General features: G+C 33.6%; 1 protein-coding gene across 5 annotated transcripts in view; it reads right to left on the bottom strand.

Moving 5' to 3' along the window:
* NIPBL (NIPBL cohesin loading factor) overlaps positions 1-18762 on the bottom strand; it is a 191117-nt gene that overhangs the window by 49462 nt on the left and 122893 nt on the right. For all 5 annotated transcript variants that reach the window (XM_032278937.1, XM_032278939.1, XM_032278941.1 and 2 more), the window contains 14 exons: positions 18256-18453; positions 17932-18003; positions 17748-17837; positions 15962-16065; positions 15386-15472; positions 11574-11805; positions 10694-10845; positions 10083-10163; positions 9435-9535; positions 7932-8070; positions 5196-5278; positions 4413-4545; positions 3453-3596; positions 750-839 (listed from right to left, as the gene is read on the bottom strand). In XM_032278937.1, coding sequence (XP_032134828.1) covers positions 750-839; positions 3453-3596; positions 4413-4545; positions 5196-5278; positions 7932-8070; positions 9435-9535; positions 10083-10163; positions 10694-10845; positions 11574-11805; positions 15386-15472; positions 15962-16065; positions 17748-17837; positions 17932-18003; positions 18256-18453 — 1706 coding nt within the window. The remainder of the gene's footprint in view (positions 1-749; positions 840-3452; positions 3597-4412; positions 4546-5195; positions 5279-7931; positions 8071-9434; positions 9536-10082; positions 10164-10693; positions 10846-11573; positions 11806-15385; positions 15473-15961; positions 16066-17747; positions 17838-17931; positions 18004-18255; positions 18454-18762) is intronic.

Raw genomic sequence — 18762 nt, forward strand, 5'->3', positions numbered from 1 at the left:
AATATCATGACAAAATTAGACAAATGATGGGTAAACTAGGAAAGTTCAGAACAAATGGATACGACACTGAAGGTAGAAGACTTCACCTGTTTTCAAATTTTGCCTTAGTTTTCCGAGAAACACACAAGAGAATTGTTACTGAAATAGTTTAACACTGAGGTACACCTGTAAATCTGTTCCTTTGAATACAAACTAAAAGCCTGCAGTAATTGGCTGAATAGCTTAGCGGTATCACATTTCTTTCAATTGCATACCCATCAGTTAAAAAATAAATTACCTCTATGTATAATGTTCTCAAATAATAGTTTATAAATTTTGTACATGAACCTCTTATATTAATATTTTGGATGCATTATGTAACATACATAAAATAGCAGTAAAATTATATTAAAAATATATATTAAAAAATCTAATAGTTTCTTTTTACAGGCTTATTATAGATCATGTCATGTACCATTTGGCCCATACTCACTCTGAGGACCTAGCCTAGTCTCAAAGATCCCTTATGGAAAGACTTCCAAATATTGCTCTTATCATACAATTTTTGTATAGCACAGTATCTGTAACCAGAATTCTATATAAGAGAAATCAACCCAAAGCATTTTTTTGTTTAGATTATCAAGTATCCCTTTGTTTCGAAAATCAATATTCCAAACAACTTTTCCTCTTCATCATGCTACCTCCCAATTTTCTTAAACCCAATTTAAATAAACATGTAATATCTCCAAAAAAGGGGAAAAGAATCCTACCACTAGTGAAGGATCAGTCTCAGTATTTTCATCCAAGTAATCAAGCAATGCTTTTTGTAACTGCTGGATTTCATCTTCCCCTCCTGAAACCTACAGAATAAACCAAGTAAGAACAAAAAAAATATTACTGGTATACTTTAATAAATAATCTAATTGTAAACACAAATCTGAGAAAAGACTGATACTAAAAATAAAAACACAATCACAGTAACTAAAAGGAAAAAACAGAGAAATATTTCTGAAAAATATTATATAATGATAGGTGAAGTCTGCACTATCTTGGCTCACTGCAACCTCCACCTCCTAGGTTAAAGCAATTCTGCTGCCTCAGCCTCCCTAGCAGCTGGGACTACAGGTGTGCTCCACCACGCTCGGCTAATTTTTATATTTTTAGTAGAGACAGGGTTTCACCATGTTGGTCAGGCTGGTCTCAAACCCCTGACCTCAGATGATCCACCCTCCTTGGCCTCACAAAGTGCTGAGATTATAGGCGTAAGCCACCGTGCCCGGCCTGCCTTCTTTTTTTTTTTTTTTTTTTTTTTAAAGAGCTCATAGGTAGCTGACATAAAAATCATCAGAACAATGTGTTATTCTTCCGAGGCAGGAAGAACTTGGTTTTGGAAATATGTGTTGAGAGCCATAAAAATTTACAAATGATCCTTCCCCTTGAGTTGTACAATGGATAATCAACATAGCCATACATGGCAATAAGAGGTTCCAGACCCATTCTAAGAAATATAAAAAGTCATTCAGCAACTAGATCTTGGTTTCTATATTACAATTCACCAATAAAAGGAACCAAGATTCCTAGGAGAAACAGCTGATCCCAGGGCTGGGGTACAGAAGGTAAAAGATCTGTCTGAAACATCTTTTTGTGCTAGAAAGAAACTCCTCAAATTATGATGGGAACATATCAAAGGGACTTAAAAGCCAGCTTCAGAGGGTTCTCACTGATCAAATCTAGGATGATTTGAGCATTAAAATAACGATAGCAACAAATTATAATTCATTAGAGTAGGTATTATATTAACATAATACTGATAATTTTTTGCTTTTGATAATTGTACTATAGATATTTCAGTGAGAGCTCTTGTTTGCAGAAATAAACACTAAGCAGTGGCTCTCAAATTTCAGCATTCATTCATTAGAATCACCTGGAGGACTTGTTAAACCAGAATTTTTGATTCAGTAGGTCCAGGGAGGGTCATAAGAATTTGTATTTTTGCTAGAAATGTACTTGTTAGTTTCCAAATGATTTCAATGTTGGTGCTACACGTCAAGGGGATCACACTTTGAAAATCACTACATTAGAGAATTCAGGGGTAATGAGGGAATCATGTCTGCAACTTAACTTCAAGTGGTTCGAAAAAAATTAAAAAAGAATGCATATACAGACACACATACATCTACATTTTGAAAGATGATAAAGCAAATTTTATAAATTGTCAATAATTAAGGAAATTGCAAGAAGCATTTATGGGAGTTCTTTGTACTGTTCTTACAACTTTTCTCTAAGGTTGAAATTATTTCAAAACACGTAGTAAAAAAAAATTAGAGGCATTTCTACTAACATGAATATGATTATGAACATTAAAAAAAGACTAGAAGAAAATGAAAACAGCAGTTGTTTATAGGATTAGAAATCATTTTCTCACCAATTTTCTCAAGTAACTCTATTACTAACCACTTCATCCACATTAAGAAAAAAAAAAAAAAGAAGAAGCAATAAAACACTTTTTCCTCCATGATGAAAACTCTATCTAATAAAGTATAAAGAAGCTCTCCTTGGCTGGGTGCATTGGCTCAAGCCTGTTATCTCAGCATTTTGGGAGGCTGAAGGGGGCAGATCATGAGGTCAGGAGATGGAGACCATCCTGGCCAACATCGTGAAATCCCATCTCTACTAAAAACACAAAAATTAGCTGGGTGTGGTGGCATATGCCTGTAGTCCCACCTAATCAGGAGACTGAGGTAGGAGAATCACTTGAACCCAGGAGGTGGAGTTGCAGTGAGCCAAGATCCTGTCACTGCACTCCAGCCTGGTGACAGAGTGAGACTGTCTTTAAAAACAATAACAACAACAACAACAACAAAATTTGAATAAACTTTACGTAAACCAAAATATAAAATAGCATTATACATTTTTTTTTTCTTTTTTTCTGAGACAGAGTCTTGCTCTGTCATCAGGCTGGAGTGCAGTGTTGCGATCTTGGCTCACTGCAACCTCCACCTCCTGGGTTCAAGTGATTCTCTTGCCTTAGCTTGACTACAGGCACGCACCACCATGTAGCTGGGACTACAGGCACGCACCACCATGCCCAGTTAATTTTTGTATGTTTAGTAGAGACAGAGTTTCACCATGTTGGCCAAGAGGGTCTTGATCTCTTGATCTCGTGATCCACCCATCTCGGCCTCTCAAAGTGCTAGAATTATAGGCATGAGCTACTGCACCTGGCCTGCATTATACATTTTAACAGTACTTCACAAAAAGAAACTAACTGAAGATTTATATGAATCAGTCCCTGTTAGACTAAATAATTCATTCTCAGGTCTTAAAATTTCTCACTGGGGCTTTGAAAAGCCCACTTTTGTAAGTAAAAATGTTATTATGAATCTACAAAATGAAATGTGAAACTAATGTCAGGACATCCAAAGGAAATGACTATTATTTATTCCTATAATTTTAATGCTTTATCCTAGTACCTGTTTTAAAATGCGTTCTATAGATCCTTGATCCATTTTGCTTGTAACAGCATCTTTCCTCAGCCGTGCAGCAACAGTTCCAAGGTAATCAAGAGATGCCACTCTTAAAGCCATCTCTGTTGACTTGTTACTGAACTGATGAACCTAAATATCAAAATAGTTTTTGATTTATAATATATCTTAAATAGCAATTTATCATATAAATTTGCAATCTAAATTGTACAATTTAAAATTTAAACTTTTTTTTCCTGTGATTCTGTCCCATAAAGTAATTTTTGCCTTCTGATTTTCTGTAATCTTAATATTTTCATGTGACTAAAGAAATTACAGATTAAATTTCCTTAAGAACAACATAACTTTTTAAATATACAGGCTCAACTGTGTATTTGCACAAAATGTAGCATTACTGAATAAGAATTTCTTAGGGTGGAATTCTGATGCCTGTAAAACGTTATCATACTTTCAGAATAGTATTAACATATTTTCCAGTTCACAAAAAGGTCCCAGAAGCTTTGTAACATGTGTATTGTGCAAGTTCAAACGTAGCTTAAAAATAAAGAGAGGTCACAATATTTCTTTGCATTTACCTACTGCATTACATGAGGACTACAAAGTGCCATATATTTGTAGAAATACTCTTATGATAAGGAGTCTACATTAATCATTTTCATGCTTTGAAATGAGTAACTTATGACTCATTGTTGAACTGCTTTTAACAACACAACATTTCCAAAAAAATGCTTATCTTATGTAATGAAATGAAAGGACCAAACTTCACAACATTTGAACATTTTCTACAAGGCACTGACAGTATAGTGTACAGTTATGCACATGCAAAAAGAGATGCAATGTTCATATTTCCTTACACATTTTTAAAGAATTCATCATCTGTGAATCAGAGTACATCCTCATTATGTTGTCTTCTAGTAATCTAATAATCTTTAAATGCTATACTCTTACCAACAGTCTCCCTAACAAACTAAGGAGTAGTTCAGCAGCTGGCCATTCAGGCTTATTGACTGTTGAAAGAAGGTCTTGAACAAAATTTTCAAACAGTGGTCTATAATCTTCTTCACCTTGCTTACTACCACATCTGTTCAAAGACAAAAAATCAAAAGGATGTCAATTTAGGTGACACATGTCAGTCATCTGTCTACCAACATGACTGAAATTGCTAGCTAAGTTTTCTTTTCTCTATGTTTAGTAACAAAGTATATAAAAGTACATTAAATAAAATACGGTTTCAAATGAGTCTATTTCACAAACTCCATTTTCCCCTTAATTATAAGGAATTCAATTATTAAGCAATACTAATATTACTTTCTGGCAAGTGAAACACATTTTAAAAAATGATCCTGTTTTTCTACCTACAAGATCACCATAAATTCTCATGGAGGCTAAATAACATCTCTTCACAAACTTTACTATTCAAGTAGAATAGAAAAATTCTCCAAAATTTACTCAAGACAAATTACAAAATTTCAATCTAGTACTTTAATTTCTAGAGTCTAATACATAAGCAAATTCACAAAATTTTTAGATACTTTTTCCCCCTGTAGTCTCATCCCATTTTTGGATGTTGAATACTCCAATTGCCTCATTTTAAAGATCAAGAAACCAAGGGTCAGGATGAGGTATTCAAGGTTCAGATTATGGGAGGAAATTGGATTAATCTTTTTCTTAAAATGAACTAGTCTCTACACTGTGGAAAAGAAAAACCAGATTTATGTTAATTTTACTCACTTTTTAAGGAAGATGGAGAGGAAATTTTGGGCTGTTCGCATAGCTGTTTCATAAGAGTTGGTAATAACAACATCCTGGTCGACCTATGGTGAAAAAAAACGAGTTTATAAAGATACAAGAAATCAATATATTAATTAGCACCATGCTACTGTCATGTTATTACTGAAGAGGGATAATCCATTTAAATACTAAAATGCTTAAAATATTCTGGTATATATAAACAGAAAAGCCAAAATTAGCACACTAAGCATATTTTAATACTTTACAGAAACAAAAATATGGATATTATTAAAATACGTAAGAGTGACAAATGTAGTTAACAAATTCAATATCAATAGTTGCTCATCATAATCCTGGTCAGAACAGAAAGAAATGGATTGAAAATACAAAAGGAATTTAGAAAAAATATTTCGACCTCAAAGTTTAAGAAACACATAATCCAGCTAGGCATGGTGGCTCATGCCTGTAATCCCAGCACTTTGGGAGGCTGAGGTGGGTGGATCATGAAGTCAGGATTTTGAGACCAGCCTGGTCAATACGGTGAAACCCCATCTCTACTAAAAAATACAAAAATTAGCCGGGTGTGCTGGTAAGTCCCTGTAGCCCCAGCTAGTCGGGAGGCTGAGGCAGAAGAATTGCTTGAATCTGGAAGGCGGAGGTTGCAGCGAGTCAAGATGGCACCACTGCACTCCAGCCGGGGTGACAGAGTGAGACTCCATCTCAGAAAAAAAAAAAGAAACACATAATCTGCCCCCCACCGCCAAAAAAAAAAAAATTTGATGCCTTCATCAGAAATTTAAAGATCAGGATATAAATAGTCAATTCATAGTTGTAAAAATCCAAAAGACAAATATCTATAGGAAAAGGGGCTCAAGCTCACTAATAACCAGGAATATGCAAAATAAAACAGATATTTCACAAAGACCATAATTTTAAGTAAAGCGTAGGATTATAAACTAAAACACCATTTTGGTAAGCTAACTGACAACTTCCAGTAAAGTTAATGCATGTACACTATCTTGATTCTACTTCTACGTATATACAGAGAAACTTTTGCTTTAAGTTGTGATTCTATGATATGGTGTTTTTAACTCAAGTAAAAAACAATCTAGTATGAGTTGTATGTATTAAAAATGATGCTGAGTGAAAAAATTAGCTGTAAATATGTCACTGTCATTTATATAAATTTTAAAAATGAAATAATTGTATATCAAATTTATATAAAAAATAATTTAAAAGAAGGAAATAAACATATTCATCATACTTGTCACCAATGAGTAGGACAGGAAGACTGGAGACAAACAATGGGATTGGGATGGGAGGAATAAAGAGGACCTGAACTTTTTGGATAATATTTGACTCTCTTTCTTTCATTCATTCATTTTGAGACAGGGTCTTATTCTGTCACCCAGGCTGGAATGCAATGACACAATCTTGGCTCACTGAGTCTCCATCTTTCCAGGCTTGATTGATCTTCCTGTTTCAGCCTCCTAAGTAGCTGGGATGACAGGTGCACACCACCACGTGCAGCTCATTTGTGTATTTTTTTTGTAGATACAGGGTTTCATCATGTTGTCCAAGCTGGTCTTGAACTCCTGACCTCAAGCAATCTGCCCACCTTGACCTCCCAAAGTGCTGGGATTATAGGCATGAGCCAATGTGCCTGGCCAGTGATTATTAAATATTATATATTTATTATTATACACAAAAACATACACACAATGCTTGGCTCTAACAGTAGATAAAAATATTTCTGTTTCTCTTAAACTTTTGTTGAGGTAAAAGTATACACTTGGAAACATTCTAAACATCTCCAAAAGCTATAAAATCAAAAACAAATCTTAGGCATGAGTTACCTATAAGGGAGGGAATAAACACATTTTCCACATGAATTTAAAGTTAAATTGTAATTCTATGTTATGCATTTATATACGGGTTCATTATATCCCTAATCGGAAGATATGAAAGGCCAAATGCTCCAATGCACATTTCCTTTGAATATCATGTGGATACTCAAAAGATTCAAATTTTGCAGCATTTCTAATTTTAGATTTCTGGATCAGGGATGCTCAACATGCATATATATTACATATTACATTATTCACTTTCACATTTAATATCTTACTCATCTTTACAACCTGGTATGGTACTTCTGATAAGTATTATCACCCCCATTTTACAGCTGAAGTATAAACTCAGAAAGATTAAAATGATTTATATGTTGTATGTCTGGTAGATAGAACCAGAACTCAACTCTTCCAACACCTTGTCTAGTGCTCTAAAAGGACCTTAGATCCCAGCCACAAACCACTAATTAAGAACCATCAATTTTGGCCAGACGCAATGGCTCGCGCCTGTAATCCTAGCACTTTGGTCAGCTGAGGTGGGCGGATCATGAGGTTACGAGTTCAAGACCAGCTTGACCAACATGGCAAAACCCCATGTCTACTAAAAAACCAAAAATTATCCAGGTGTGGTGGTGTGCACCTGTAATCCCAGCTAGTCAGGTGGCTGAGGCAGGAGAATTGCTTGAACCTGGGAGGGGAGGATGCAGTGAGCAGAGATTGTGCCACTGCACTCCAGCCTGGGCAACAGAGTGAGACTCCGTCTCAAAAAAAAAAAAAAAAAAAGGAAAAAAAAAAAAAAAAAAGAACTTCAGTTTTATAAGAATGGCAGAGAATACAAGTGTTTCCTTCAATAAAAGTATAGTTGTAAAACCTTTAATAGATTCCTTACTTTTTTATTTGAATCTTCTTCTGCATTAGAGTCCTTCTCTGATGATGGTAAGTGTACCACACACTGAATAAGTTGTAAAACCAGTGCTGTAACCATCTGAATATACATAGGTTCTCCATCCATATCACTACTGTTTAACCTTTAATGAAGAAAAAAAAAATTTGTATGGAGTATCAAGATAGTCTAATTTAAATGTCATCTACTGTCTGAAAGTTTCACAGTACTGTGTTTGCCAATATTTCTAGGCATGACTTTAGTGCTTATAATAGTGTACTTAGGTGCAATTATCTCTCATAAGTTAGCAAATACATCAAGTAAATGCCTATGCATGCTCAGATAATTAAAATAGTCAAAGGAAAAATGTAATATTTAACACAAATTTCTATCTTTTATATACATTGCAGATAATTCATAATAAAACACTAAACATTTCTCAAAATGATTTTAAAAATGATAAAAGTCTTCAAAGTTTCTAAATATCCATATATTTTGCTATTCATCTGCTGAATCTGTTATTCATTTGGTATTAAAATCTACTACACAGCTCTTGATCATCTGTGTTAGCATTGGTAGCACAGATTATTAAAACTCAGTTTCCACATTTTTTGTTCTACAGACATTGTCAAAATGTAAGGATTCTTTTATATGTTGATAGTTTTTCTTCGGGTTTGACAATAAATGTTTATCAGTATATAATTAGTCCAAAAAATGATTAAGATAAAATAATTACTTAAGAGAAGAAAGAAGACTTCAAAGCAATCTAAAAATAACCCTATATGCCACGTCGACACTTTTAATCACTTGGGAATATTAAGATAATTCTGGTAATTATCTATGATGGCGAAGACAATAATGGTGACCATAGCAGTGGATAACATTCCTTAGTAACAGTGTGCTTGGTGATTAAAGAGCATTTAATCCCCATGTTTATTCTCCATATTGCTATTACAGTAATCTTTCTGCTATTTTTTTTTTAAGACAAATCTTACAAAATAAAAATCTTTTAAAATTCTCTTTTGAAATGATCTGATTCTTTTGAGTCATATTTCCAATAGAATCAACAGGATCTTCTCACTGACTAGTGGTTGGTAATAAGGAATGATTTTGCTCTCCAGTGCCTGGAGATAATTTTGGTTGTCACACTAGAAGGAGGAAGGGTTTCTATTGGCATCGAATGGGTAGAGGTCAGGGATGCTGCAAAACATCCTATATTGCACTAGACAGCTACGTACAAAGTGTTTTATGGCCTAAAATGTTAACAGTGCCAAGACTGAAAAACCCTGCCACATATCTTTACCTTTGAGGATCAGTGAGCTTCTCTAAGCCCCCCAAATATGGCATGTTATTTCACACATCTAAGCTATTCTTCATGCTGTTCTGATGTAACTGCCTGGTTTTATTTAATTATTAAAATACAAATCAGACAGAAATGAAAAATAAATGTATGATGGTTCAATATAATGGAGTTCTTCATTATACTTGAACTTTGTTATAATTAATTACCTGAAGTTCCTTAAACTCCTCTTGCTGGTTGGTAATCTTGCAAGTGAAGTAAAAATTTCTTCCAAAATTAATTGCCTATGTTTTTCATATCTTGAGAATACCTGTTTAGTAATGATAAAATTCCAAGTTAAACTTATAATTAATGAAAAGAAACAAAAAAAATCATGCAATTAAAAAATTTACCTGCCATTTAGAATGAAAATGTTTTCAATATCTTAAATGGTGATGACTTAAGGTAAGTTGGTCAATTTTCCTATCATTAATTAAAAATTCTTACAGAAGTCAAAGAGTAAGCTAGTTTCATTTAAAGGACTATGATATCCTGGCTATCGACTGTCACACAAGGTTTTTATGATTTTAAGCCATTCTAACTTGACTATAAATATCAAGGAATTATTAACTGAAATATTTGCGAATACTTAGAACAGTTTTAAATGTGACAAAAACAGAATAAGCCAATAAATTCACAAAACAGAAAAATAAATCCTCAATTTATAAAGTCTAATAAGACTTAGTAAAACAGTCCTTAGATTGAAATGAATGTACTGAAAACCAGGTATCTTCATTAATTTTTGGAAGTTTGGATTAAATGACATCAATATTATTTTATTTGCAGGGTAACTAAAAATACAAATTCATTATACTTACTGCAGTGACTAACTTGATGGCACACAATTGTAGTTCACTGACATTTTCCACAAAAAATGGTGTTATTCCCATAGATGAAACCTGTTTAAAAAAGGAAAAAGAGTAAGTAGTACACATCTTTAGTTGATTTCAGTAACATTCTATCTTGCTAAATTCCAATACATTCAAAAGCTTACTAGAAAACACTAGGAGGGCATTTTTTTCCTTCCCCTACCTAATCAGCATCTATTCTTTTCTCTGCTCCCCTTCATCCTTAAAGCACATTAGCACATACAACAGGTACCCTGTTTCATAGCTATCAGTTCTCTAATCTCCACTCTTTGAGTTTATACATGTCACAGGAATGTAAAGAAGTAACAATCATTTAATACCTGCATGAACCTACTTTCAAAGAATTTAGAGTTTGGAATTTACACTACATTCATTTGTCTACTGATAAAATTCTTTTTAAAACTCCTGAAGTTTTATTTCTTCAATTTAGATATAACATACTCTTCATAGGAAAAATTATTAATAATATAGTGCGGGTCTTATTAATTAAGTGAGCACGGTTTTACTGGACTCAATCATTTAGTTTAGAAATATAAAAAATGCTTACCAAAAAAACTTACCTGAAGAATTGTTGTGTCTGTAAGAAGCTGTATCTCTAACAATTCTGATAAGCTGCTAACAATGTCACAAACTTTGTTATAAAGCATTACTATTACTCTCTGCTTATGGGTAGAACATTTAGCCCGTTTTGCTTTTGAACTTAATAAGCCTCCTAAAATGAAACAAATTCAAGACAAGGAAAATATCAACTTTTAATAATTTTTAATAAAAGTGCTGAAACTGTTTTTTGAATTAAGAGAACACAATTTTTTAGCTACATAAAAACAGAACCTGGAAGATAAAGCTTTTAACTTATTAAAACAGAAAATTACTCTCTAGCGATATTCTATTGGAAACATTCTTATAACAGATGATCTTCAGTAGCTATTAAATCCTTGCATCTAAAATACTATTTTATCTTGATTTCAAATTTTCTCCATTGGTGCAGGATAGTAAGAGTATACTTCCCTTTAAATTAATTTGCAATTATACAATAGATCAGCGAGTTCATTATTCAGTCATACCTAAGTATGACTTTACTCCCTTCAAATGTATACATCTCATTGTTCACTTATAAAGGTTAAGGAGTATTTATCTTGAATCAATCCATTTTGTAGACAACTGCTATTGTGGGTAAAATTAGGGGGAAGTGATAAATGAAATCAGAAGCTAGTATTATCTGAGATTTTCACTGACAAGTAGAAATAACTTCTATTATATATAAATAGTTGCTAAAGAAATTATACTTGAACAAGTATTATATTCTAGACAAATCCATAATCAAAATCAGTTTTTATTACAACTTACATGATTCAAAAAGTTTGGTGCCATTTTAAGTCCTATTTTGACTCATCTAACATGGTAAAAATTTACAATAATTTCAATATTATACCAACTAACCTCCATGAGGATCTAATCTGTAAACAGGATCATACTGAGGATAAAGTGTATTCTGCAAATGAAATTTAGTGTACTGTATAACTCTTTCAATTACATCCTCAATGTACACAGCTTTTGGCATGTTAGGGGATGTCATAATGTTGATAGTTGTAAGACAAGCATCTGCTGATTTTGTAACTCTCTCCATAATAAGGTCTCTCCATAACCTTTCTTCTTCTTCAGTGTCATTATTCTGTAAAACAGTACATTGTTAATGAAGTGGAAAAAACACATTTATAGGTTTAAAATATACATTAAAATTATGATTTATTTGATTTTCATTAGTGGAAAACAGTGTTATGATGTGTGTACATTCTTTAAGGAATATCCAGAATGAGGTATAAATACTAATACTACTTTGAGAACAATTTGTGTTTCAATGTTTTCAAACGTGATATACTCTACCCCATTCCACCACTAGGTGACACCCTACTGACAAAGTTATAATTATCTTTATCCTCTATGGGTTTTAACCAAATCTAAGATTTAGTTTATGACTTTAACTGTATATGAATTAATTTTGTGTTTTGGGCATAAACATTATGATAGTTTAAAAACTTTATAAATTCTGCTTGCAGCTATAACAAAGCAAAAATTAATGACAAATGGTAAAGCCTTATTTAGTACTAATGTTATTGATAATCATTCCTAACACATGCTTTTCATCAACACTATGTTTCTGAAACTGAGATTAAAAAGCAGTAATATGCAGACTAATGAAGATATTGTTTTTTTAAATAGATAATTTAAGAACTGACAGAAGACCTTATTTTAATTTACACATCAGCAACTTCACATTGCAATTGGGAGTTTAATCTCAATGTTAAGTGAAAATCCTTCTATCACATCTTTAGTTACGAAATATAAACTATATTATAGGACTACTTCCAAATATATCCTATTCAAAGCTTATATACACTGGGAAAATGAACAAAAACACAATATATTATATGTAAAGCAGGCAGGACTTTCTGCTCAGTAATGCCTAAAATCTCTAGAAGGGAGAGATAAAGTAGCTTGTCTTTGATGTGAACATTGCTGGAAGAGTTAAGGAGCTTCATGATTTATGCCAAACATTAAGGCTATCTACAACACATTAAATGCTGTTACAGTTTTTAGAAATGAAAGTAATTTCCTTAAGACTGAGTCAGCCAGCTATCCAGGACTCTAGATTTTTGATGATGATTATCACAATTTCCTGGTGAAGTATTTAAGTAACTTGTAGACTAACAATGGGGTAGATTTCTCTAAGCCCTTGTTTCTGTGATGCAAAAAGTAGTTTAAAGAGAGGGTGTTAAAAAATATAAATATATTTAATAATCCAGAAAACTACCACCGGAGAATATTTTTCTGTGTATTTTTATTCCAGGGGTGTCCAATCTTTTGGCTTCCCTGGGCCACAATGGAAGAATAATTATCTTGGGCCACATATGAAATACACTAACAATTATAAGAGCTGATGAGCTTTAAAAAAAATTGCAAAAAAAAAATCTCATAACGTTTCAAGAAAGTTTACAAATTTGTGCTGGGATGCATTCAAATCTGACCAGGGCCACATGGACCAGCAGGCCACAGGTTGGACAAGGTTGTTTTATTCCAGGTAGATCACCTAGCAATCCTGTGGCTTTTTGCAAACACCAAGAGTATCTCCCTCAGAAGATTAAAAAAAAAAAAAAAAAATCCAGTGCTTGTATTAAATATATATACTACATATGTATACATGAGAAGTATATGTATCAAAAGTGTTCAAAATGGTTACTGTTAATTTAGAATATAGCTTTTTTAGTGCTTTTTGTGTTTTGGAAATTTTCTACAATAAATATATTACTTTTATAATCAGTCTTTTAAAAATAAAGAGAATTTAGCCAGGTGTAGTGCCTCAATCCTGTGGTCCCAGAGCTTTGGGAGGCCAAGGTGGGAGGATCGCTTGACGTCAGCAGTTTGAGATCAGTCTGAGCAACACAGTCAGAACTTGTCTCTACCAAGTATTTTAAATAATTAGCCATGCATTGTGGTGCATGCCTGTAGTCCTAGAAACTTGGGAGGCTGAGGTGGGAGGATCACATGAGCCCAGTAGTTTGAGACTGCAATGAGCTCTGACTGCAGTGCTGCACTCCAGCCTGGGGACAAAGTAAGACCCTGGCAAAAGAAAGAAAGAAAGAAAAGAAAGAGAGAAAGAGAGAGAGAGAGAAAGAGGAAGGAAGGAAGGAAGGAAGGAAGGAAGGAAGGAAGGATGGAAGGAAAAGGAAAGAAAAAAGAAAAAAGAGAAAGAAGGAAGGGGGGAGGGGAGGAGAGGATGGGGAAGGGGAGGTAAAGAAGGGAAGGAAGGGAGAAAGGAAAAAGAGAGAGAGAAAGAGAGAAGAAGGAAGGAAGGAAGAAAGGAAAGGGGAAGGAGGGAGGGAAAATTTATCAACTCAAAACTTATTAGATGCCTGTAAACATTAATGTTTGTATTCATTAATGTCAGAGATATCAAGATCAATTTGAATGAACATATAATTTATAGTCCGCTACAATGCTACAAGGCAAATCCCAGGAAATTTGCTTTACTCAATTAATAAACTATTGCAACCATGTTGCTACTGCTTTTGATATAAACACATTAAAATATAGTAATAGCTGCAGTTAACATTTACTGAGAAGTTAAAGTGTGCCAGACACTGTTATAAGTACTTTACATGAATTATTTTTATTTATATTTATTTATTTATTTATTTATTTTTTGATACGGAGTTTCGCTCTTGTTACCCAGGCTGGAGGGCAATGGCGCAATCTCGGCTCACTGCAACCTCTGCCTCCTGGGTTCAAGCAATTCTCCTGCCTCCGCCTCCCGAGTAGCTGGGACTACAGGTGTGCGCCACCATGCCCAGCTAATTTTTGTATTTTTAGTAGAGATGGGGTTTCACCATGCTGACCAGGACGGTCTCGATCTCTTGACCTTGTGACCCACCTGCTTCGGCCTCCCAAAGTGCTGGGATTATAGGTGTGAGCCACCACACCTGGCCGAATTAATTAATTTAATCGTTTTAACAACCCTTTGAGGTAGGTATAAAAATGTTATATAAGGAGTAATGTATATTAATTAAGGATTGATTAGTATACATTCGAAAATCATGATAAGGTTTCACTGTTATTTCTCCAGGGAAGGTCAACAAGAAGAGTTACTAAGTACTATCATCTCATAAATCAAAAACAAAATTTAAACATTCATACATTACATAAGGAAGACCATAAACTAAAGAATAGTCCTTTAAATTGAAAAAAAAATACATGTCTTTATTATTCTTGCTTTATGGCAAAGCTGTGAATTGACAATGTGTAACAATAATTCTGAAATACTAAAAGTGAAGTTCTATCAGCAATGCTAATGAATGTAATTCGTGGTAACATGCTCAAATTAACAAAATGTGAAATTTCCCCTATACATGAAAGTCATTTGTGAAAAAATTCCCATTAGTCCTTCCCTTATGCACATTCCAAGATCCCCAGTGCATGTCTAAAACCACAGATAGTACCAAACCCGATATACACTTTGTTTATTCCTATATATACATGCCTAAGATAAAATTAAATTTATAAATTAGGCATGGGAAGAGATTAATGACAATAATAAAATATAGAATAAACTGTAATAAAAATTATTCACCTATTTTCAGATTATAGGTGACTGCAGGTAACTGAGACCATGGAAAATGAAACGACAGAGAAGTAGGGACTACTACAGATCTTAATAACATTAAGGGTGAAATTAATAGTATGGATCTTAAACTTACGTGATTTAACAAAGTGGAAAGCTTTGACCCATCCTGAATATTCTTCTCCAAGATATTTAGGACTTTCACAGTTTTGTCAGTTGAAAGCTAAAATAGCAACATAAATCATTTTATCAGTTGTTGGCAAAAGTTACATACTACTGAAGAAACAGTCTACAATTACTCCCTTTGAGCTATGGAGGAAATAACATTGTCACCCTTTTAAAGAGTAAGAAAATTTCCCACTTAAAACTTCTACTCATGACCCTAAATGACTAAATCAAATGTCAAAGAAAATTTTTATGTATTTCTGCATTTAAATAATCTAAATATTTGAGAAAAATGAAAAAAAATCCTGAAAAAATTAAACTCCATGCCTCTTTCAATGCAGTAATATGATTCTCTTTAGAATAATTTGCAGAATATTTCTTTCACTCAAGGTTTTATAAAAAAAACAAAAAACTCATTTAGAGTCTCAGAAGTCAACACTGAGTTTTCTTTTTACTATTTACTTTATATAAATTTTACAATTTACCCTGAAAGCCTTAAATTAATTTCAAATGTTATCTATGAAGTAAATTTACTTTGATGAGATACCTTATCCATTATACCCATTGCTTTAATTTTAGCGGATTCACTGCCAAGTTCATTAAGCTGATGTTTTCCTAAGAGCAGTTCCTGAGGAATTTCATCATCATCACCTGCAAAATCAAGCCAAACAAAGACAAACCAAGTTTAGGTAAACAAAGTAGCTCACAATGGCAAGCTTAACTTTCTAATAAAATTTTAGACACACGAACTAAACAAATAACCTAAGAGGCGTCTATAAACTTTAAGTACACCCTGAATGAAAGAGGACAGAAATTAAAGTCAGATTTATGACTAAAATGGGAAGATGAGATAGGTATCTTATCCCTACTACTTTAGATATACTCTTGCCTCTTCTCAACCACACTTTCTGCCTCAGGAGGCTGACCTAATGGATTACATCAAGAGTCTCCCATGCCCTCTGGCTTTTGTTTCAGCCAGTAGGGTGCCCTGTTAGAAGATCAAAGAGGAGTGTAAGGTCAAGGTATTTGTATCTCTTACTCTTTGCTTATAAGGTCTCCTCAGGCTGGCTCTGTCCCTGACCAAAAGGTATTGTTTCTTTCAAGGCAACCTACTCTACAACTTTTTTTCTTGCAGAATGAGTTCTGGTGACTTTTCTGTAACCTCACTCTTTTGGTCTTAGGCTGTTGGGTTCTGGTACCATTTTGCCTCCATCTTTTTAACTGGTCTCTTTGTAAATAACTCCTCAAATTATCCTAATTTGTGAGTGCCCTCTGTCCTTTTGGGACCCTATATGATACAGAACACAATTTTTCAGCATAGAATTGTAAAGTTTTAAAAAGAGATGAAACTGACATTTGAAATTAGCAAACACAATGGTACTCAAGCAAGCAATTCTCACAAAACAAATACTAATTTTACCAGCTGAAGATGGCATAAGATTTTTAAAAGTAGCTCTATACATTGCAAGCAGTGTTTTTATAAACATAATACTTTAATATTTATAGATGTAATCTTTGTCATTGTAAAAGTAATACATGAATATAACATTAATCCTACTGTATTCTAATTGGTTTAGTATTTCGTTTTCCATATTAGAGTCTGTATTCCCTAAACCCAGGTGTTTGGGTCTTATTTATTTTTGCATCTCTAGCACTTAACATACTACTGGCACACCACAAGTATTCAATAAAAATTGGTCATTAGAATCAATGAATAGAAGAATAGATGTTTATTTCTACATATTTGCTCCTAACAGTACCTTCATTATCCAGGGCCTATTCAAGCCTCCTCACCTGCATAAAGACTTTTTTTTTTTTCTTTATTGCCCAGGCTGTTGCCCAGCCTGGAATGCAGTGGCGTGATCTCAGCTCATTGCAACCTCCGCCTCCCAGGTTCAAGTGATTCTCTGCCTCAGCCTCCTGAGTAGCTGGGATTACAGGTGGCTGCCACCACGCCCAGCTAATTTTTGTATTTTTAGTAGAGATGGGGTTTCACCATTTTGGCCAGGCTGGTCTTGAACTCCTGACCTTGTGATCCACTTGCCTCGGCCTCTCAAAGTGCTGGTATTAAAGGCATGAGCCACTGCACCTGGCTAAGACTTCTTTAATTATTCTAACTTATTCAGAATTCTTTAGATATTATCAAGATTTGATTAATTTATACTTGTGTTTTGTACTAAAGTTTTTAATTTCTTGATAACAGACTAGATTTGACTTATCAACTAGATTTCAAGTTCCTTGATAGCACACATCACGCCTCTTTACCCTCTAGAGTAACTGACAGAAAGCTAGACATTTAGAGTAGGGATAAATGTATTTTAAGTTGATCTTACCAAACGCAGTAAAATCCATATCTTCCAAATTATCCAAAATATTCTCTATTGAGGCTGTGAATCTCTTAAAAGTTGAAGAGTCCATCATTTCTGCAAGAGAGAAAAATACGTTCATTATTCTTACATTCCAGGTAGACATTTCACGTGAAGCTGATGAATAAAGACAAATTAACTCAAATGTTACCTTCAGGTGTTAGTTTTGGTTCATATGCTTTCCTTTTCTTCTGTTTTTCTTTTTTCTTCATTTTCCTAGCAACTAAAATGAACAAAAAGAAGGACTGAAATGTAGGAATGACAACTTAAATATTTCCATTTTTTGTTTCTAGTTTTTTTTCCTGAATGTTAAAGACTTAAACTAACAATCACTGCACATAAACTAAATATATTTTTGTCTTAATTGAAAAGTAGTTGTTAATTAGCTCATAAAAAGATATAAAATATTCTTCAAAGTTAAAGCCCTAAATTTAAATTGGTTTATGTAAGAAATCCGTTGACACTGATGAATTACCCTCACTAAGGCTGGGAGGAGGAGAATAATCTTCCATGTCAGAATCTGATGGACTCCGGTTTCGATAACGACCACCACCTGAACTCCTTCTTCCTTCATGAGAGTGGCCACTTCTCCTATGATCCCCAGAGCTTCTTCTGTCACGCTCTTCATATTCCCAAGCTTTATCATCATCTTTTTTATGTCGTTTCCTAGAGGCTAGAAGCAAATCCCCATGACAAATAATTTACCTTATTTAAAAAGATGATTAAAACTTGTACTTTACAAATGAACCATATGGGGAAAAAAAAAAATCTTCATTCCATAGGGTCTAGGAAATTCGGAGTGATTTTGTCTATCCAGAAGTTTAAGTTATGATATAGAAAGAGTATCACTAATTTTTAGCACCATCTACCCAGATTTAAAGATCTTTACGCAAACTCAGTATTTATTGCTAATAAACACAGATAGGAAGGTTCTTGGAATTAAACTATGGTGTTCATTTCAATGACAGTTATTAAGTCAGTA

Source organism: Sapajus apella, unplaced genomic scaffold (assembly GCF_009761245.1).
Source record: "Sapajus apella isolate SASKATOON/1434 unplaced genomic scaffold, GSC_monkey_1.0 scaffold11, whole genome shotgun sequence".
In the NCBI taxonomy this organism is placed as follows: Eukaryota; Metazoa; Chordata; class Mammalia; order Primates; family Cebidae; genus Sapajus; species Sapajus apella.